The 22853-nt window shown below is 34.0% G+C and overlaps 2 protein-coding genes across 2 annotated transcripts; one reads left to right on the forward strand and one right to left on the reverse strand.

Moving 5' to 3' along the window:
- Window positions 1-12771: 12771 nt before the first annotated feature.
- CRCK2 (calmodulin-binding receptor-like cytoplasmic kinase 2) lies at window positions 12772-15669 on the forward strand. Its single transcript, XM_089611361.1, has 6 exons — window positions 12772-13088; window positions 13662-13903; window positions 14004-14172; window positions 14353-14442; window positions 14528-14829; window positions 15096-15669. The coding sequence occupies exons 1-6, from the start codon at window positions 12854-12856 to the stop codon at window positions 15339-15341; spliced, it is 1284 nt and encodes a 427-aa protein (XP_089467487.1). The 5' UTR covers window positions 12772-12853; the 3' UTR covers window positions 15342-15669.
- A 20-nt stretch (window positions 15670-15689) lies between these two features.
- LOC149401615 (transmembrane protein-like protein) lies at window positions 15690-22508 on the reverse strand. Its single transcript, XM_089611360.1, has 14 exons — window positions 22225-22508; window positions 20987-21045; window positions 20750-20864; window positions 20313-20422; window positions 20155-20223; window positions 19286-19846; window positions 18475-19019; window positions 18293-18357; window positions 17367-17446; window positions 17187-17291; window positions 16960-17099; window positions 16758-16886; window positions 16516-16668; window positions 15690-16039 (listed from the first exon to the last, which is right to left on the reverse strand). The coding sequence occupies exons 1-14, from the start codon at window positions 22415-22417 to the stop codon at window positions 15901-15903; spliced, it is 2463 nt and encodes an 820-aa protein (XP_089467486.1). The 5' UTR covers window positions 22418-22508; the 3' UTR covers window positions 15690-15900.
- Window positions 22509-22853: the final 345 nt, after the last annotated feature.

Consider the following 22853-nt stretch of genomic DNA (forward strand, 5'->3'; position numbering starts at 1 on the left):
AATAGTAGTCAGGCGATTATTAAATATACGCAAATCAGGAAGAAAAAATCACTAATCCAAAATTTATTAGTATTTAGTGAACGCGATTTCAAAACAAAAACCTATAACTCAACGACATTAAGAGAATCAACAATCGATCTGAAATCCAACCAAAATCCCGAGCCCAAATCCACAAAACCCTAAAAAGCATGGGAACTCCAATTTAACTTCAAATTTTTCACACCTAATTCAGAAACCCTAAAAATTTAAATCACATTGCTTGGATACACCACTAATATGTTATTAGAATAAATCTCAGAATTTAATCCTCAACATTTATAACCATGTCTGAAAAACAAAGGGGAAAAACACAACAAAGTAAAACAAAAAAAACATCATATACTTGCAAAACAGTAAAAGAAATGGAATCTAGCGAATTCACAAATTAAATAACAATTTTCGAGAAACAATGAAGCAAAAGCAATCAAGATAAGAGAAGCCGATCGAGACTTACTATACATGATTCATGATGAGAAGGGAAAAATATATCCAAGCAAAAGTGGGCGAGAAATTTGACCGAATATCTTTACTAGTGAAATTTGGGAAATCTATGATCCATGAAATACACCCAAACGGGCAAAGTTGACGCGATTTTCGGTTTTGGATCTGCTCGGTTATCAGTTTCAGATTTTTGGCATACTTATATAATAGGGCGGGCTAAGTAACTAGCCCAAACAGTCCACCTTATTCAAAATACTAGCCGAACTATTACTATATTTAGGAGAATAACCAATTTGTTAGAATAACTTTTTAATATTCCAAAAATACCCTTAACAATTAATATTATTAACTACCATAGCAAATAAAATTAACCTTCATATATATGTTTTTGCTGCTCTAGTGTCAACAGTTGCTTCCGAATCGACATTCTCCACAAGCGGTTGTATTCTAGATCATTTTTCGAAGCACTTTGTCTCCAAGAAATGAGTGTTGATTTGCACCAAAAAATTGGTTGAGCTCGTACAAATATCCAGTTGTCTCTCGAAAATATATGGATGAAGTGGAAGCACTAAATTATTGTAAACAAGTTGTTTTGGATAAGTCTATTAATTTGTTATTTTATTTAATAAGTGTGTTTGCAATTTATTTATTAAAACTAATTTATTCTAACTTCATGTCATAATATATAGTTGATGGTTGAGTTATCGTAGAAGAATAGGTTTCTCGTTTATCAACAACTCCTACTATCACTACAACTTGATTATGTTATCTTTCAAGGTAATGTTATTGATGTTACACATATGTTTACTTTATTATGATCGTGTTGTAATTTATAATTTTTATATTATGACATTTTCACATTTAGGTAGTTGGAGACAAGAGCGTTTGGATTCGTGAAGACGGGGTGTCCCTTTGGATTTTACTTGTCATGCAATTTTAGAGTATGGAGTATTATTTAGAGCATTATATGACTCAATTTTACTCGTATTTTGATCATCATAATGGATTTAAAAAATAGTTTCAAAATGATTATGGAAAGATTTAGATAACTGGTTTCTTTAAACTGGTTATAAAACTAAATCCGGATTTTAAAGAACCGGATAACCAAATTTTGAAAATTTGATATTAAAATTGGATATTGGATTCAAGAAACCGGATAACCGAATTTAAGTTTTAGAATAATTAAGCTGGACTAGTTATTGGACCAAATTTTAAAAAACAAAATATTCATATTCAGATATAAAAATGGCAAAAACCGAACCAAACAGATCCATAGTCAGTCCTACCCAAAGGTAGTTAGGTAAAAAAAACTATATGATTTAACTTGCCACGTCATCTTGAAGGTTTTTTTTTTGTTTTTTGAAACGGTGGTTAAAATAAAATTATTATGTTTCAATTGGCTTAATCAGTCGTGTTTTTCTTGTTTCAAATAGACATGGTTTATGTCTTATTTTATTTATTTTTCATTTATTCTAATTTTTATTAGTTTATATTTGGTATCAATTTATTAATGAGAGTATTTTTGTTCTTTCATAAAAAAACATTTTTGTTTGTGTTTTTATTTGTCAATATAAATAATAAAATATGTCATCTTTGACTAATTAGCTAAAAATGTATTTTTTTTAATCATGCATGAATGACATATGATATAAATTTACATGATAACATAATTAGAAATAAAAACATGTTATAAATATTCTAATTTATAACATATTATCACATAACATATCATATCACCAACTCTACCTATCATACCATATCACTCATACCCTATCATACCATACCATATTATATCATACCACAGATATCCAAACAATCGCACAATAACCATTCTAAAATAGATAACTAGCTAATTCAGATCATATAGTCATCGTATTTTTTTTTTTTGGAACTAATAAGTGTTGCAGTAAGATTCTTTTTACAATTGATGATTCGAGAGTAAAGCTTTTTGGTCGAAGACGGAATTGGAAGCTTTACTTGACTCAAAACCTAATCGGGACAATAGGCTATTACAAGTCAACTAAGAAATCAATCAAAGACACGGTCTAGGTTTAGGAAAGTTTCAGAAACAAGATTCAACATGAAATTACTAAAATACCATTGGCTATTAGGGTTTCGAGAAAAACTAAAACTCTGAAAAAAAAAAAAAAAAAAAACTTTTATAAAAATTTCAGTAAATAAAAAAAATTATTTCGGTAATTTTTGCGAAGGAATCACTGCCAAAAACACTCTTGAACCATTTACTAAAAATAAAACAAGTATAAAATCTTATTTTAAAATTTGTGCCCAAAACTGTATGCGCATCGTTTTTGAAACAGCTGAAACGTAAATTTTGTTCATCGAAACCAAAAATAAATTATATTTTTTAAAAGAAGATACATAATGCTAAAGAGCGTAAAACGTTTGAAATCATATATTGAAATTAGGTCGGAACCTGTGAAACAAGTCTGCGCACTAATTTGAAAATAATCCTAAAATACTGTGTGTATGATAAAAAAAATATTATTTGATTTAAGTTTTAAACAAAATACATGTAAAACTAGCTTTTCCAAAAAGAATCAATGCAAAATAATAAATTTGAAATCACCATAAGTGTTTTAAGAAACGATTTTTATCGGATACAAACTAGACATATACTTTTGATCTAAAAACTCAGTAAAAAATAAAACAACAAACAAAATAATAAATTAATGACAGGCTAGCTATCTAGCCCATATTAGGTCCATCTTTTAAAATAATAGCCTAATTATGAGTTTAATTGGGTAAATAGCCCAAAATCAAACCGAACACGAGTGAAATTCAAGATTTTCACTATTAGACGATTCCATCGCTTAACTGAACTCTTCATGGACTATCTCCTTGACGACTTCAAGCCATTTCTCTTTCTCGTCTCTGTCGCCGACGACGACGTTCTTCCCAACAGTGTCTGCAACCCCGACATAGATAGCGACCATCAGCTCTCCGACGGCTCTGACGACGGACCAAAACTGCCATCGGTTCCAGAGCACGAGCTTGTCGCGAAAGCCTCGGTCGAGGCTCTCAATGGCGCGGCGTGTCCCAAGATGAACTGGAGGGCACCGAAGGATGCTGCTGTTGGTGATTATGCACCCACATAACCATGCGGAAAATCAATTACTGTAACAAGAGCTATATAATATTGATTATATAACAAGATCTAGATTTACTTTAATAAATATAGGCATGAGAGCAATATCAAGCAACCAAATTAAACAGAAGAATCATTAGGAAAAACTTACGGGTTTCTCCTTAGCTACCTAATCTTCAATGCGTTCTTCAACCTTTCGTTCCGAGTTCCTCCGACTCCTTCTTCAAGCTTTATCTTCCACGATCAGAACTCCGGGAATGGCTTTAGTACTCCTGTCGTATGATACTCAGAAGATGACATCGTAGTCTTCCGAAACGTAATGTTCGAGATGAATAAGAAGATAGCGTGGGCACACTCTGAATCTCATTACGAATCTGATTTATGATTTCAGATCGTACCATGTTTATGAGAATGGAATAAAGGAATTCCAAGGGAAATGGAGAGAGAGAGAGAGAGAGAGAGAGAGAGAGATAATTTCGTCCAACACATGGGAGTTGGTCGAAATTTTTAGCTATCAGCTTGAGTCATTTTTGCTATCTCTTAGACCCCTGTTTATAGTGGTATAAATGAGATATTCTAGGAATCTCCGAGTTATATTTTATTCTCCTTTATTCTTTCCTATTTTGTAGTTAAGCATGAACCGTTGGATTTTGATTACAAATCCTACCTTTTCTCTCATCCATCAGATCATAATCTAGGATATTATATTTCTTTATTTTTCTCCTATATATAAGGAATCTAGATATTTGAGAATAATCAAGAAATATCTTATTTTCTTATTTAATGGTGAGAATATCTCTATCATTATTATTCTCCTAGGTATTAGGAAATTAATTATGAGAGAGAATAAATGATAATATCTTATTTCCTTATTTAATGGAGAAAATATCTCTACCATTGTTATTCTCTCTCTTATTTGATCAGTTACCTGATTTCTTATCCACAAATCTAGCAACTAATTAAAGAGAGAATATGAGGTATTATCTTTCCAAAGTAGGTGCCCACATTGATGGTATTGAGCCAAGGAATTTCGAATTTTACAGTGTCCATAAGACCCAACTTAAAATTCAATTAATTATTTACTTGATCCAACAATAAATATTTAATTCGGAAAATAGACAAATTTCTGAATGAATGATGCTAAACAATTTTACAGCGGTGAGATTGTAATAATAATATTTATTATTACCAGAGAGTTCTTATCCGTCTTTATCAGAGCCGGATCGGGGACTATGGACCTAGTAATAGGAGCTTAACAAATCCGATAAAAAATACGAAATAGTCATTTCTCTTTTTCAAACGATTCGTTTAATCTTGGTCAAATACTCCACTATGTAAGCCAAGACTGAACCCTCCTTTATACTAGAATTATATTACTCATCGTGACGAGTGTCCATTGATATAGTTAGTTCGTGATCAAGATCCTCCAGGTTCAACCCATATCGAGAAAGGTGAATTACTCCGTTATACCTTTCTTGATACTTATATTCCCTAAGCACCGTTGCTTCCCCAGCGAATAGATTCTTTCGAACGTTACTTACTTTAGAAGTGCGCGCAATCTATCGGTTCTAGAATCAACCCTTAGGTGAGTGAACATTTACCTTCTTTCAGGAAGGCTAGATTTCCGTATCTGTGAATCATTTTCCGCTCAGATCATATTCCGGATTCCCAAGACATAAGTTTAATCAGCGTCTTAGTAGCCTTTAACGAAATGAGTCAAAGAACCCGGCAATATGACCTAGAAGTCCATGATCATTTCAGGATTTAGATCAAGTCTCACCGTGACCATCATAAGCAACCCCGGCTAGTGTGTTGTAACGGTACTTAAACGACACATCTACAACCAAAGTCTGTCCAGGTCTTATCACAAGTGCATAATACTCCCACTAAGTGATCAACCTTCACTCCTGTTCCACATATATGATTTTAGATTCAGCTATCCAGGCATGAATTAATTATTGACCATGTTTTAGTTCACCGTCCGAACTCGGATGCCCAGCATGCTGTTCAGTTTAATACGGAGATTACGGATTGATGAATGTTTGATAAATATTTTATAAGAAATAACCGCTTTCAATTCAAATAGATAATAAATGTCGAACTTTATTTTATTAATAATTTCAACAAGAATTACAAAATAAAATCTTCTCATGGGCAAGAATTCCTAACACCGGCGTGGATCGCCATCACCGAGCATCTCCGGTGCATCTCGCTCAGCGAAATCGCTCTTCTCTTCCGATCGTCGAACTCGGTCGTCCACGATCTTTGCCATGTGTATGATTCTTGCTCCGGCGACGGAGATGGTGAATCTCCTCCATGGCTAGCTCCCCATAGGTGGTTGGAATGGACAGTTGTATTAAGCATGAGAGAGATCAATTTGGTAAAAAGGGCAATTTTGGTAACTCAAATTAATATTGGTTATTTTCCTAAATACATTAATAAGTGGGCTATTATTTTAAATCACCCTGTTTAATAAGGCTAGTTACTAACAAATCTCTAAATTAATTTGAGAAGGATCACAAATTACATACCGAAATTCCTTAAAGATGATGGAAAATTAGTCTCTAACGCTCTTAGAACTCGAGAACAAAAAGGGAATATATCTTTTTATTCATAGAGTTTTTGGAAAAAATAATAAAAAGAGAGGAATATGGGTGAGAGATATCGAGAGATAGCAGGAGAGGAAGAATGAGAGCGTGCAAAAAAAATGTATCTTTATTTCCTATGAGAAATATATTTATCATCTCATAACTAATATTGTCAGACTATAACTTAAAAATATTAGGGTTGTGACACGAAACCGATGAATCGAGTAAACCGGCCCTCCAACCCACTCCGCTGATCCGACGAAGTCGACCCGTAAAGACTCTATCAGTTTTGAATTGCACTGAACCGAACCGAAGGCGTTCGTCGGACGGATTCGGTCCTCGTCGCCGATACCGTGGGTCACACCGACCTAACCCGAGGTAAGCCCTATTTCTCTTCACCTAGTATTCGATCGATACCATATAATTTTTTTGCTCAATTTTTTTCCCTCTCAAAGTCTAACCTAGATTTTTCTTTTCCAATCATTTCAATTCACAATCCGCCTCCAACCTCCATTTCCCAAAGTAGATCTTCGCTTGAGGGTTGAACATCGTGAAATCAAATCAGGTTCAATAATATGATTCTTTGATTTTTATTATTAGTTTGGAAGTTTGAAACTTTGAATATCGTTCGAAGACGAGAGTTTATGAATGAAATTTTTTTTGTTCTTTTATTCTAAGTTGAATTGATATATTATCACTTTCAAAGATAAGAGTTTGGGCATGAAATTATGTGGTTCTCTGAAATTATTTGAGATGATTCATATTGTTCTTTTTCATGGTACACATTGCAGAATAGAGATTTGTACTTTTGTTCAGTTTCATAACCCACCACACGACTAAGAAACGACTTAGAATTCCTTGTAAGAGATTCACACGGCCGAAATCCATCAACGACTCTCTCTGTAAGAAAAAATGAGCTCTATGTGTTCGATGTATAGATATGTATAAATCTATTCATATTTTGTTTTGTGAAGATATTTTTGTTTACTGATATGATATGTATTATCCAGAATTGATAGCATCAAATTTTGATAGCATTAGAATTGCAGCTATATTGATATACCATTTTAGAATATGGCAGTCTTTCAAAACCATGGAAACATGTGACTTTAAGTGACTTGGATCTTGATCACAACTTTTTGCAGGTCGTCTCTTGAACAAATTGTTTTGCCAAACTAAGCATGAACAGGATCCAACACATTTGACAAAATTTATAAATTTATCTAAAAGAATATGAAAGAACAAATGAATGATAGGAACAACAAAACACCACCACTATTTATAATTTGTGATAGATAATAGACAAAATTGGAATTAGTCAAATTATGGTTTCTTTACGCGTATATTATACATAGTGCATTGACAGTTTGACACGTAGGGACTAGTGGGACCCACAAACTGATTCCCGAAGAGACCAACATAATTTTAAGTTTTAACTCCCTTTTTACATGTGACAATTATAATCAAAGGTTTTTTTTCGCTTATGGTAATTAATAACTCTAATGTCTTTTTTTTAAGACAGCTTTGTTGCTAGTGACGATTGAAACATCGACCTTCATTTTGGAGATGGTGTGAAATTAACAATTAAACTATGTTAGCTACTACTATAATGTCCTTTTTAGTTAACATCAAATCATTATTTATTTTGAAATTCAGAAATAAAATTTAGCTGAGTGCGTGCAAGCTTAGTCAAGCATGATTTCAAATGGTTCTAAATGTCGACGATTTTTGGCGAAAAAGCCGCTGCCGGAAGGTGTCTGGTCGACAAATGCAGTTTTTTTTTTCGTTTCGTCGTCGTTTTTCGCCGTTTTTCGTCGATTTTCGTCGTCCGTCATTTTTGCTGTCGTTTCTTATTTTTTCCTGTAATTTTGTTTTTTTTATTTTATTTTTTGCTGTCATTTTCTTTTTTTGCTATCGTTTTTTGCTGTCGTTTTTTTAAAAAACAAATTATAAAAAATATTACATACATTAATAGCACACATTTATAAAATATTATATATATATATATATACAATTTTCTATTAAAAAAAGATTATATACAGAATGTATTTTCTTTATATATGTTTAAAAATTAAAAAATATATGTATGTATTACATGTATATGTTTTAAATATATTTTGCTACATTTTTTTCATTCAGTTTTCGATCGGTTTGTCGGTTATTATTTATTTATTTATTTATTTTTTTTTATGGAAAACGGCATTTGAAAACGGCATATCAAATGTTTTTTTCACATTTTTTTTCATTCGATTTTTCATCGACTTGTCGATTTTCCGTAAATCAAGAGGTTTGAAACGGCAACGAAATCGGCATTTAGAACCTATAAGAATCGAACTACAATGTCTTATTTAAACTGCATTTAAAACGGTCTTTGTCTTATTATGTATATGACGTTCATGCAAGTAAGATAATTGAAAAAGAAATAGTAAAAAGAAAGAAATCAATTATTGTGTTTGTGTGTGCCGGCTCAATGAGAACCAGTTTCTGGTTGCTAGTTGGCTGCTTTTATAAATCTCTTATTAATTATATTTTTCCAATTACCCAAAGCAAAGTTTCAAATAAATAATAATTATAATAAACAAGAATGGAAAACATTAACAAGATTGAACGTTGACTTCTCATTAATGACTATCGAAATCAAACTGTGTAGCCAGTTCAGGAGTTCCAACTGTGTGGATTGACTTTTGTTTTCATTTTCATTAACTAGAAGAAGGATAAAATAGAATGCACCCGGGCTCTTTTTTCCATTATAGTAACATTTTAACAGCTGTAAAGATTTATAAATAACAAATTGTTTCCATATCCGTATATATTTATAAATGGCAATTTATTTTCTACAACAACAAAAAAATCGACTCTTGACGAAAATTTTAATGCTGATAAATTTGGTTATATAAAACACTGAAAACAGGATCATCTATCGTCTTATTTTTTATACAGAAAATGGGACCCTTAAAAGCTGAAAAAATTATACCAAAATCCTTTATTTTATTTTTTATTTTTATTTTTTATGGTTCTAAGACCTCACATTTCATTTAAAATTTGTGTTAGTTATTTTTTACGGTTCCAAATAGTTTTCTCGTTAAGCTTTTTATTAGATAATTTTTATATTATAAAGATAAATTATTTTAATATGGAAATTTATACATAATTATTATTATTTTGAATTTTACATACTTTAGGTATCAACAATAAAATAAATATTGTCACTCAATTGAGCTAGTTGAACAGTTCTTCATGACTAAACTAAAAACTTAGATATATTACCGAGTCAAATTACCTTGAAAGAAATTGACAACCTAGAAATTGACAACCTAAAAAGAGATCCTGCTTTATGAGAATACTTTTCTCCTACGGTACGGTAAGCAGATACACACTTCAAAAAATGTGTTTTTTATTTTTTATTTTTTTTAGTCCAACCAAATTAAAGTGTTTGATAAAATAGCTTTTTGTACAATTGAAAAGTGTTTTTTCAAAATATAGAAGAAAATAGAAAAACAAGATTTTCATAGCTTTTGAAAAAAATTATTTTCTATGTTATGTTGAATTATAATCCGATCCTTAATAATTAAACACAATTAAATGTCAAAATTTTGTTTTCTTTTGATATAAGACTGTGCGCATATTTTAGTGGTCAAGTAACAATATTTTTTATTTTAATTCTAATTGTATTATGAATTGTAAATTTTAAGAATTTACAAGTCCGTAGTTGTAATATTTTAAATTATCACTTATATGTGTGTTAAAATTGAACACTGATTATAAATTCAGAAAATAATATTAATATATATAGTTAGTCTTAATGTTAATACTTTATACAAAACATCTAAAATATGGGTCTCATACACACACACACACACACACACACACACACACACATATATATATATATATATATATATATACTAGTCTGAAACACGTGTTTCGCACGTGGTGTTTGTAGTTGTAATTAGTAAATAATTAAAATATGCTCATAAAAAGAGAAGGTCAAGTGAATTTTTAAACTTCTTACCAAGGTCCAACATTTCTCTGTTTTTGTGACCATGATCATTCCCAAGAGCAGTTTAAAAAAAAGGGCAATAAACTAACCAAAAAAATACATATATTTTTTTCACCACTCTATTATGTGCCTCTTTCTTGATAAAAGCTACAAAACTGTAAACATTTGATTGAATAAATTTACAAATGAGATTCATAAGGAAAGCTTTAATTTTAGGTCAAATATTCCATTCAATATATCCAATATATTTGTTGTTCAATTGGAATAGAGACAATCACACATATTTGTTTGAACATGAAGTATGGACAATTAATAATGGACACGTGTTATCTATTGCCTATTGGTTGCATTTAGAGTCCGTGCGTTGTAATGAATAGAGAGAGAGAGAGAGAGAGAGAGAGAGAGAGAGAGATGAGGTGAGGTGACATGAAATTATTGGTTAAGAATAAGATTAATAGTCTATGAATAGTAATTTTGCATTGTGGCTTATTATATTTTATATATATATATATATATTATTTCTATCTTTCAATTAATAATTATAATTTTATTTATATATTAATCTTTTTTTATTGCCTTCAAGAAATGTCTATTTTTGTATTTTTTTTATAATTATATATATTTTACCAAACGCTAAATCTGCTTTTGCTATTAGCAAAACTATTTTAAAAACAGTTTACCAAACACCCGTCTGCTTTTGAAAAACAAGTATTTGTTGCAACAAGCCTATATCCTCTATCTCATTTTAGGGATCTAGCTCAAGTTTCATTTTATTAGGAAAATAGCCCACCAAACCGAAGTTAATTAAATTAACTATTCAAAAGGATGGTGAGCTACTGCGCTATTGGCTTAATTGTCCTTTTGAAAAAAAAAAACATTTTTTTCGGAAGCAGAATCTAAAACACACGAAAACAAAGAAAGGAAAAAAAAGAGCTATTAGCGGCAAAAATGCTCAATTTTTTTTGGATTTGTTGCAGTTTAATAATCATTTTTTAAAAGTAGCGTGAAAAATACTCAATGTTACAATATCATTTCTCCGTCAGTACATGTATTTTAAAATAGATGAAAATACACTTGTAAGCCATTTAAGTGAACAAAATTAAAAGTAAGCATAATTTTTTTAATTATGTTAAAAAAAATAATGTCTCTCTCTCTCTCTCTCTCTCTCTCTCTCTCTCTCCATGATCATGTATATTTATGATAAATTTTTATTTTTTTAATGCTGTAAAAAATATATAATTTTAAATTAAAAAAGAAATAAAGTATTTTTAACTCTTTAATTAATGTTACTTTAATATATTCATAATTTATATACAAATAAAGATTATTTAAGCGTTTTCAGTATATAAATATTAAAATAAACAAACAAGCGTTGGAGGGGAAAACGATTTAAGCCAAGAAAAGAGAGAGAACAATTTTTTAATTTTTTTTTAAATATTATAAAAAATTATATTTGTTTTTTACTTTGCTCTTATATGTGTATTTTTCATCAATTTTAACGGACATGTACTAACGGAAGAAGAATATTGTAACATTGAGTATTTTTTCCGCAACTTTTAAAAAATGAGTATTAAATTGCAACAAAAGAAAAACATTGAGCATTTTTATCGTCAATAACTAAAAAAAAAAAAAAATTGTAACTAACTAAGTCATCTTAATCTTAACGTTTGAGATTTAGCAAATGTTTAGAAAGTTATTAGAAAATAGTTAAATGTATGAGGTGGAAAGTGGGGTAATGGGTTAAAATTCCAAAAGTGTCCTTAAATCAAATTAGCGATTTTTTTTTCCTAGATTCGTCACTTTCTCTCTCTTTTGGTTTTGAATTCGTCACTTTCTCTCTCCTATTTTTTTTCAAACATTTTTTTTTTCATCCAAACTTCAAAAATTCATATCTATCTCATATAAACTCGAAATTGAGTGATTCCAAATCCTACGGATTTGTGGTGCCGAGATATTAAAAAATAGACCCATTGTGTTGGATGAAAAATAATTTTTAACGCCATAGATGTAGAAAAATCACACTGTCTTATATATGAAAATAACTGAAAATTTTCGGAATCATCTTGAAATAAATGGAAATTTATTGAATATTTCTGGAAAAGTCATTACAAACACACGTAAACATGAAGCATTAAATATGATTTTTTATCAAACACAATTGATCTATTTTTGAAGATCTTGGCGCCACGAATCCGTAGGATTTAAAATCACTCAGTATCTAATTCATATGAGATAGATATTGATTTTTGAAGTTTTTATGAAAAAAAAAATGTAAGAAGGAAAGTAAGAGATAGAAATTGACGAATTCAAAAATTGTAGAGAGAAATTGACGAATTTAAAGCTAGGATCATAAAAGTAATTTTTATTAGCTATCACTTATATCACATAAGTTATTTGACTATTTTTCCAAAAAATTATAAACATTGGTTATTTCTAGAACATAAATATTTTTGTTGACCATTAAACTACGGTAAAAAAAAAAAAAAAAAAATCCAAAGCACACGTTTGTTGTTATTCCACGGCGCAAGTTAGCAACCCCAAGCTTAACGCTTGGTCATATCGGCGCACGTTAGTACTCGGTGATCTTTTCAAATCAAAGTCTTCTCTCTCTCTCTCTCTGAAAGCTCATAAACAACAACCCGCCATTTCATCCACTCCCATACTTTCTCTCTCTCTAGAATGACAAGTCCACATCCACAATCGTGCGGTCGCCGGTACCAAAGCTCTCGGTCCCGCCGGAGCGACGGAGTTCCGTTATCTCCGGCGTACTCTGAAGCCTCCACCGTCAGGTCTCGTGGCTCCGTTTCCGCCGCCGCCCGGAGCTTCGCCGGAGCTTTTGTCGCCTGTTTCACTCCGCCGGAGAGCAAGACTTCCAAGAGCATCGCTGATTCCGAGGAATACAGAGCTCATTCTGGTAAAAGAAACGAAAATTATGTTCCAGTTTTTTCGGCTTTGATCAAGTACGTAAATCATCTAGAGTCAGAGAGATTCATCATTTTCTAGTTTTAGGAAAGGAAATTAAAGACGTAAAGGGAACTGAGAGAGAGTTCAATATTGGGTTTTGACTTTTTTGTCTTATTGACTTCCGAAGATAATGAACGTTACTAAGTTTTACATCTTTCGTGTGCTTTCGGAATTTGAATGGTTCGTTTGAATGATGCTTTAAACTTCTTCAATAGTTTTCGTGGAAAGTTCAATTTCAAGACCTCCCATAAATTCATAAGATATGCTCTGATTTATTTTATTTTATATATTTATCGAAATTTGGACTTCGGAGGCTCTTTAGAGGTTCTGTTTAATTCAGTACAATGATATATATATGTATATATATATATATATATATATATATATATATATATATATATATATATATATATATATATATATATAAAGAATGATGAGTATATGAGTGGAATCATTTCGGAGGCTCTTTTTTTTTTTTTTTTTTTTTTTTTTTAAATTTATTTTTCTTCATCGTATTTTCAAGTTAAATCGGATGCTTCTGTATCTGGAAGAAGGGGTTCGAGTCGGGGAGGTTATGCTTCAAATTCATATAGCTCCTCAACCCGCGGAAGAGAACACTCGATCGAAAAATTCACCATCGATGAAATCATAAAGGCCACCAAGAACTTTTCCCCATCTTTCAAGATAGGGCAAGGCGGTTTCGGAGCAGTCTACAAGGGAATACTACCAGACGGCTCTGAAGTTGCTATTAAGCGCGCCAAAAAGGTTGATGAATGTGTTCATTTTTTTTGTTTTGTTTTGCCAACAATAAATTGCTCAATCTGGCGATTTTTCTATGTCTTGCCTTTTTTGTTCTTCCTTTTAGAGCTTGTATGACAAGCATCTGGGTGTGGAGTTTCAAAGCGAGATCCGAATGTTGGCACAGGTGGAGCATATGAATTTGGTCCGGTTTTTCGGGTTTTTGGAGCACGGAGACGAGAGAATAGTTGTGGTGGAGTATGTTCCCAACGGAACACTTAGAGAACATTTAGAAAGTGAGTGTTTCGTGAACTTTTTGAACATTTCTGTGGTAGTATGAAGATAACGTAACAGATTTATTCTGCGAATCGGTACCGTCTCACAAGCTATTCAGTAGGTGGAAATACCTGAGCATCTTCCTGTCTCTTAGCTTATGTATTGATCTTATAGTTTCTATAAACAAATAATTGCTGCAGATCTGAATAGGAATATTCTCGATCTCACTGCACGACTCGATATAGCCATAGACGTGGCTCATGCCATCACTTATCTCCACATGTACACAGGTCTCTTCTTTTTTACATTCCTCAAAACCTTGTATATTTTGCTGTCTGGTTTTTGAGTCTGACCACAATTCGAATTCTGTAACAGATCACCCGATTATTCATAGGGATATAAAGTCGTCGAATATCCTGATCACGGAGAACTTGCGGGCCAAAGTGGCAGACTTTGGGTTCGCCAGACTCGCGGCCGACAGCGATTCCGGTGCCACACACGTGTCTACCCAAGTGAAAGGAACAGCTGGCTATTTGGACCCAGAGTACCTCAGAACCTACCAGCTCACAGAGAAAAGCGATGTCTACTCGTTCGGCGTCTTATTGGTTGAACTAGTCACAGGAAGGCGTCCGATCGAAGCCAAACGAGAATCTAAGGAACGGTTCACTGCAAAATGGGTGTGAACCTGCTGCTCTTTTCATCATAAATAGACTTAGAGTAGCAGTAATAATTATAAGTTAGTTAAGGAGTGATTTTAGGATAATTACGTAATAATCCATGATCTCATAAACCTTGTTAAGTTCCTCTATAATTTTTGTGGATCTTTTAACAATCGCTGATATTGATTTGAGTGAAGTTTATCGATTGCTGCCGTCAAAAGTTCTTATCATACACTTTTTAGATTGAGAATGTTTAGGACGTGGATCGGTTTATGGGTGTGCAGGCGATGAAGAAATTCTTGGAGGGAAACGCTCTATCGGTGTTGGACCCGAGGCTGGACCACACTGCAGCGAATAACCTTGCGATCGAGAAGCTTCTAGAACTGGCGTTCCAGTGCTTGGCGCCCCGGAGACAAAACCGCCCCAGCATGAGGAGATGCGCAGAGATTCTGTGGGGCATCCGAAAAGATTACAGGGAAGTATCGGCCAATGACTTTACCCGCTCCCAACAGAGTGCTTCCACGACATAAGAATGACCGAATCTCAATCTCGAGTACTACTCTGCTGAGGCTCAAATAGGAAACTTTTTTCGAGTGTTCGTGGCTTATCCTACTCCGTACAAGAAGGTAATCCCTTCTTGAATCTCCACCCAGATAAATCTGTGCTGTGCATATTTCTCCTGCGTTGATATTGTGTTAAGGTGTGTGTGTGTGTGTGTACCTTGTATCTAGGTATCTTATTTGTACTATTTTTTATTTGCAACTTATAGCCTTTTTTTGAGTGTTGCATATATCATGCCCATGTAATCCCATATATTATTTGTTTTCATGTGAGCAATAATAAGTTCCCGTTTTTCTACTGATATGTGCCATTGGATATGAGAAATAAATAACATAAACCTTTATTACGTCCATTATTATATGATAATGTAACTCTCACTGTACTAATTATGTACAGAAGGATATACATCAACTAAGCAATATCCCAACTCCCAAATGAAACTTTCCAAAACCGGGAGAGAAAAAAAAAAAAAAAACCTAATGGCTTATAAAAAGAATATAAAAAAGAAGCCTAGTATTTGAGTATAAACTAATTGCCTATTGGGGCTGAGTCCTGCCGAGTCAACTCGTAGGTCGGGTCCGGGGGACTTGGGTCGTCATTATTATCCACTTTTGCTTTCGAACAGAGGAAAAAGAATGATGATGTGTATATTGTCACATGCCAAATGCTGCAAGTTTGAGGAGCAAATCACGTGTGACATCAATATGCATGTATAACATAACAAACATTGTTTTGTACATGTTTTTTCTTTATAAATAGTCAACTCAACATCCAAAAACCCTAAATCTAAAATAAATAATTTTCCTAGACAAAGTTTGGGATACAAAACTTAAAATATTTATAATAAAAAATCAGTATAATTAGTAAAAACTATAACACAATATTTTATTTAATATTTTTATTATTAGATTATAATTTAATTAGTCTTCTTATACATGCACAAGCTGGTTTGATTAATATATATGTTTTATGTTACTTAAATGTTGGATTTCATTTAAAAGAATAAGAACTCGTTTTCTTCGAAAATAGCTAAAATGCTACAAAATCAATAGTTTGAGGACTAATTTGCTTGGAAAATTAGTTTCGCAAGAGGATTCATTAACATTTATATATAGAGAGAGAAAGAGATGAATGTAGTTGTACCTATGCCAAATCCAGTAGCTCTCACTGCTCTCCAAGTTCCAGCTAATTGCAGCCATGGCTAATGCCGTGAAACCAGCGAGCACAAATCCCCACCGGAACCGCCTCAGCATCGTCTTCACTGCATTCTGGGCCCACCCTTTCACGGCTTCCCATCTGTCCTTCAGTGAGAATAAAAAACAATTAATGATTGCACAATCAACACCCGTTCAGAGAGAGAGAGAGAGAGAGAGAGAGAGAGAGACCTTTGAAGCGTGTTCAAGCAGACTCCAATGAGGAGAGAGAACGATCTAAGCTTGGTGGAGTACTCCACAAGCAACCCGACGAGTAGACCACAGCTTCCAATCACAATCACCAGAATAATGTTCGATGACCTGTCAGAAGAAGAAGAAAAGAAATAAGAAGACTTATAGTAGTGTGAGTGCATAATAATATAAAAAAGAATACCTGGTGGCCTTGGTTATAGCCATGACAGCAGTGAGGATAGCCACGGCCGCGTGTATTGCTCTCTTGTACGCTTCTTTGACCGTAGCCAAGTACACAAATGTGCTCACCACAGCCATGAATGACAGCCAAAAATCCAGAAACTATCACCATCAAACAAATTCACCACCCACATGTTATACTTATACCTATATTGTATACATGTATATATAGAAGATGTGTATGTATACCTGTAAGGCATTGAAGGACAAGGCACACCCTGAGCCCACATCGCATGCGTGGTACAATCCGCTCGAGATTCCACTTGATGTATATATCACCCATTCTGCTAATGCCTGAATACATTTTACAATTCCTTGTTTAACCTTTCTTTTTCATTAAATATTTATACAGTGCAGATGCATCACTACCTTTTGCCTAAGGGCCCAGAAGGCAGGCAAAATCGCTGCAGCGTTTGACGCGATGAGGGAAACCGATTGCCATATGTGCCCTGAAGAAAAAGGAAACATATCATGTTGGAGTATCGTGCCACGTCGGCAAAGTTAGTTAGACTTTGTTCTGTTGTACGATTAGGTTTGTGTCAGATTAATATTTGTTTAATCAGTCTGTCCGTTAACACATACAAGTATCGCTTCTTGATTCAATCATCTTCATTATCTCTGAGCCACATAAACACACATCCTTCCATGAATTCTGGTAGCCAAACAACCTATCAATCAATTGTGCATCACCGATCGCTTCAAAGTTGGATAAAAGTAATTTCAGTTCCTTGCGCAAGACTAAAGCATTTCAAAGCTGAATTCTTATATTGGGTGGGATCAGCAGCTTTATTTTCGGCTCATCTTGTCTCCCGCACAAATGATCAATGAAAATCAGTAACTCCGCATATCTACTAGCCCTTGTAGTCCACAAAGTTTCCAGAAAATAACATATTCGTGCAATTTCTTTGATGGCCTTCCAATACGGGAAATGATCTTGAGTCGTTGCTTCTTACTCTTGAAAAGGTGAATAATGATGATGTTGATAATCTTGAATTTCATATCGACTTGTGTTTTGTCAGGAAATATTATTGCTAGCCAAGCTATCCTCGTGAAAGGTCAACTTAAGGACGGCTTATATGTTTCTCACAACTCCCAAGTCAGTCGGTCAGTCAAAATCATGTTGTTCATAGGCTCGTACTTGAAACCTTTCTTGCTCATTATCAACAAACTACCCTCCATACTTCTTATAGCCTCTTAATTCAATCATTTTCATTCTCTCTCAAACACTCCAACAGATATCCTTTCAAATCATAAACAGATAATAATATATTATACCATATAATGCATGTTCGTACCTTTATGTGATACGATTTCCACGCTACAATCGAATCCTCCATGATTCCGATCACATGAGCAGTAGCTGAGGAAGGAAAAAGAAAGAGTAGATGGCATGATTATTAACCAAATTTTCAAAGTCTCAAAACTAAATCACATTATATATACATACATAAAAAAAAAAAGACGAATGGTGGGTAACCTGTACAATGCCAAGCCAGTTGTGTCAAGGGCGAGTTTGCACTCCCCGTGAGGATGCGAACATCCTTTAGGGCATCTTTCGAGGGAGATTGACATGACAGTCGGGTCCTGGGAAGCAATCTTCGAACCATTCAAAACCCTTAATCCGAAACCCCATGTCCCTTCTTTGATTGACAGAATGTCGAAATCCACTCTTTCTTCGCTCGAATTGTACACCTTGAAAAACATCGACCCGGCGCTGCTATGCGTATCGTTCACATAATAGTAGTCCCAGCTATCAGCTGACGGGCATCCACCGTGGCGAGCGTATATTTCTGGGACGGTCTTGATATCGGATGATAATCGGACACGGATATTTCCTCCGGCCACACCTCGAGGAATGTCTATGATGAAATAAGTCCAAGTGTTATTGCTTGGGTCTTTGCCTTGTGACGTGTTGGTGAGAAGGGGTTCGAGAAGAAAATTGGACGACTCTTTCGAAGTTGACTTTGCACCGACCGGAAAATAATACGATTCAAACGGGGCAGAGCTTTTCCTGATCACTGTCTGCAGAGAAACATTCTCAGGAGTTTCTTGTAGCATCAAAATTACGATAAAATCACATAAAAAAAAAATTATTATTTGTCCAAGAACTATTTGATTCCCATTAAACTAACTCTTTAATCAATTCAATCATATCCTAAATCTTATTCAGACATACTTCAGCGCTCAGATGCAACACGAAAAAAAACTAGAAAAAATATAAATAATGTTATACTAATAATTTTATTGTTTATCTTATCATCCTACATAAGCACATCAAAGAGTCTCACCCGAAGGATGTGTTTTTCCCACAAACAATTAGGTCCAGATTTCCCCAGGGGACACTGAAGCACGTTTGACTCCACAGCATAGCAGACCTTATTATCCGACAGATTCCGAGGCAAAAACATGATAAACCATCGCCCGATCTTCGGCGATCGGATCACCAAAGGGCCTTTGTCAATGTCACCCGAAAAATCGTGCAGAGCCGCCGATGGCATAGCCCCGTGCCGAACAATGCACATCAAACTATCTCCTCCACTGGAATTAAAGCTCAAATTCCCGGCTGTAATGCGCAACTCCTCAGCCAGCCCTGTTATGTCCAGAGTGTAGACTTTCGGCTCTCCGTTCTGGTGACAAGAGGTACCGAAACTGTCCTTACATGATATAGAATTCCTTGTTCGGTTATACAACGAAGGGTCTGAAAGATTCAATGAAGAATTGAAGGTGTTCGCCGAAGCACAAGAAAGTGACTCGATCGTTTGGTTACAGTATTGGCCCCACATAGTCGAGGTTGTACATCCTTTGACCGTGATGTTGGCACTGAAAGAGTATGATGGACCTCGAATTATCTGAATATACAAGAACAATTTTTAAATCTTGAACATGTCGCACGAATTTAAATCATATTTAGAATACACATATTTAATACTTTTATTTATAAACCTGCATACATTCTGAGAGGTGAACTAGTCTCTCCAGTTACAATGATTCTCTCAGTTCACTTATTTATACCAAAACATGGTTAATACAAATTAGATATGGTTTAACTCAATCAGGAGGCTAAATATCACAGTTTTTCAACAACAATAAATGGGTATAAGGTAAAAAAATAAAATTTGAAAAATAAACAAAATTTTGACAGTGCGAGACTGGTTACCATCTTTGATTGAGTTCTTGTTGGTCCGATTCCATTAAAAAGACCGAAATACCAAACCCCAGGAGATATCTGTACAACAGATCTTTTAGTCATTTGAATTTCAGAGCCGAATGAGAGGGAAACATATAAATATTAGAATTATGTATAGGGTCCGAGACCTGCTCATTTGTCAGAGTAACAGTCATGTTTTTCTGCATCGGATAGCATTGCTCTCCGTTACGAAGAGCTTCATTTCCATCAAACGAAGTATTGAAGTCCAGAAACAAAACTGACCACACCCTCGAAAGAAAAAGGAAAAATGACAGGTAGATAAATAAATAAATAAAACAAAGTAAGCAAAAGAACAACATTGTCACTGAGAAAGTCTGCAAACAAAAACCAAAAAGAATCGGAGACTAATGCACGTAACCATGTCGAAGTCTCTACATTTTTTATATTCTACTAAATTTAAACAATTTTAAATATCACAATACCAGGATTTGTTAAGTGAATGAACTTAAAAAAAAGAAAAAAGAAAAGAAAAGAAGAAGTATATATATATATATATATATATATATATATATATATATATATATATATATATATATATTAATACCTGAACGGCCAGAATTCATTAGTGAGCCATTGGAATCTGTGAGCGGAGGACTTCCATCTCTGAAGCAAATTATCGGTAATCGACTTTTAGGAACTTTTTCTAATTTCACAGTCCCCTGAAAAATCACAATCATTCACAACAAAACAAACTTTAATTCAAAAATAGATCGCCTATTGAAACTGTGAGAATGAGAATGCAATTGCCTCGAGATACATATTCGTCGAAAGAAACACTTACAAGGTCCACGTCCGAGTGCAATGCCAATGACATTGAAGAAAACCATGGTGGCAATTCAACTGCAACAAAAAAATAATAAAAAAAAGAAAAAGAACCCCATCAATATCGCGAATCAGAACAATCTCAAGTTTTTTTATTTTATTTTATTATTATTTAGATCAGTGCACATAATTGTTTAGTAGTTTATAAGGAACAGTCAGTTTTTTTTGTTTTTGTTTTCAACAGTAGGCTTTTACTTCATTCAAACACAGTCCCAAAACTGCGGGGGAAAAGCCCGAGCTGGGAAAACACCAAAACCGTCATTACACACTGCCCACTTAGCAGCCTTGTGAGCAAGTTCGTTACATCCCCTAGGAATCGAACTTGAATGAAATTCAGAAAAACAAGAAAACAAGCTAGTTCCGCTTCAAGAGGAGAGCTACATATTGCTTTCTTCGTCTTTATCGTGACCATCATTCCGTTCGCTCTCCTTGCAACAATCTGATGGCTTCCACTCCAATCACACACCACGGGACTCATGAAATATAGCGTTTCGAAGGTTCCAGATTGAGTCAACCAAAATTGCACAGAAAATGACAAATTCTGTCGAATTCGGAGCCTTCAGTTCCTTCCCCGTGGGTCCGAGTGTTTCAAACCCCATGGAGATCCAAACCACGCTGCACAGTCTCTGAACATATGGAGGGTATTTTCCACATCTTCTTCCTTGCATAGCAGACATCCCAAAAGCTTCCACCGACAGTGAATTTCAGCCCTCCAAATCTTCTTCGAAACTTCACACTCAGGGCCAAAACGTTCCCTCCCCATAAGCCAATGAGGACTCCGAACCGAGAATTTTCCATTCCTCGAACCCTTCCAAATCCACCGATCCGCGCCCTTTCCGTCGAATGAAGCTTTGATCCCACACCGAGGTGCTCGGAGTAAACAATTGCTTGAGTTCTCCACTCACAAAGTCAAGTCCTCGCAATGGATTGAATGTAGCTCGATTGAGCGCCATCTCTACCCACGGAATACAACCAGCAATTACGAATAAATTCACCCAATAGAATTACACGACCTTCACCATAACTAAACGAATAAAAATACTGATTTCCACAGAGCAAACTTAATCGATATCGTGATTCGTGAACACATTCTTAATCGAATTTTGGGGAACACCCATGTATCATCACTCTCAAACCCTCGAAAAAAAATATCATCAAATCATATGATAGATAATAAAATAAAATAAAATATAAAACCTCGGATATAGCGCAAATCATATGCCCGGATTGTGGTCTGAGGGTAAGTGAAGCTTGATACAGTGAAGGTGTTAAAAGAGACCTGTTCTTCGTCGAAGCAACGAGAATGACCAAACAAACAGAGAAACAAAATTACTGTTACACTGAGACTCAGATTGAAAGAGTTAACACTCGGAACATAGTTAAATTCCATGTTTTTTTTTTTTTTGCTTTTTTTTTAAGCATAAAAAAAGAATTTGGGTTTAAAGACGAACTATGGATTATTTATAATATGGTTGTTAGGTAGTGCTTAAACATTGAAATTGAAAAAAAAAAAAAAAAACACAATCGACTTTATAGTTTTGTGCTAAATTCTCTCTCTACTTAATATAAGGGATTTGACTTGTGTCAGTCTCGTCTCGGCGTCATCTGTGTCTAGATTTTCTATAGAAAATAATTTAATATAAGAAGTAAGAAACTACTAACGACCAACGAAAAATATAATACATCTTCTCGTCATTCGCAGGAAAAAGAGACAAATATGCAAAAATATCTAAAACGTGTCAGAGGGTGAAGGTATGCGCCGTTGGTAAAAAACTAAGTATTGATAATGGAAAAATTGTATAAATAATCATTTGAAACTTATTGGT

The sequence above is a fragment of the Urtica dioica genome, chromosome 4, assembly GCF_054948205.1.
Source record: "Urtica dioica subsp. dioica isolate 48M chromosome 4, U.dioica_male_clone48M_v1_H2, whole genome shotgun sequence".
NCBI lineage: Eukaryota > Viridiplantae > Streptophyta > Magnoliopsida > Rosales > Urticaceae > Urtica > Urtica dioica.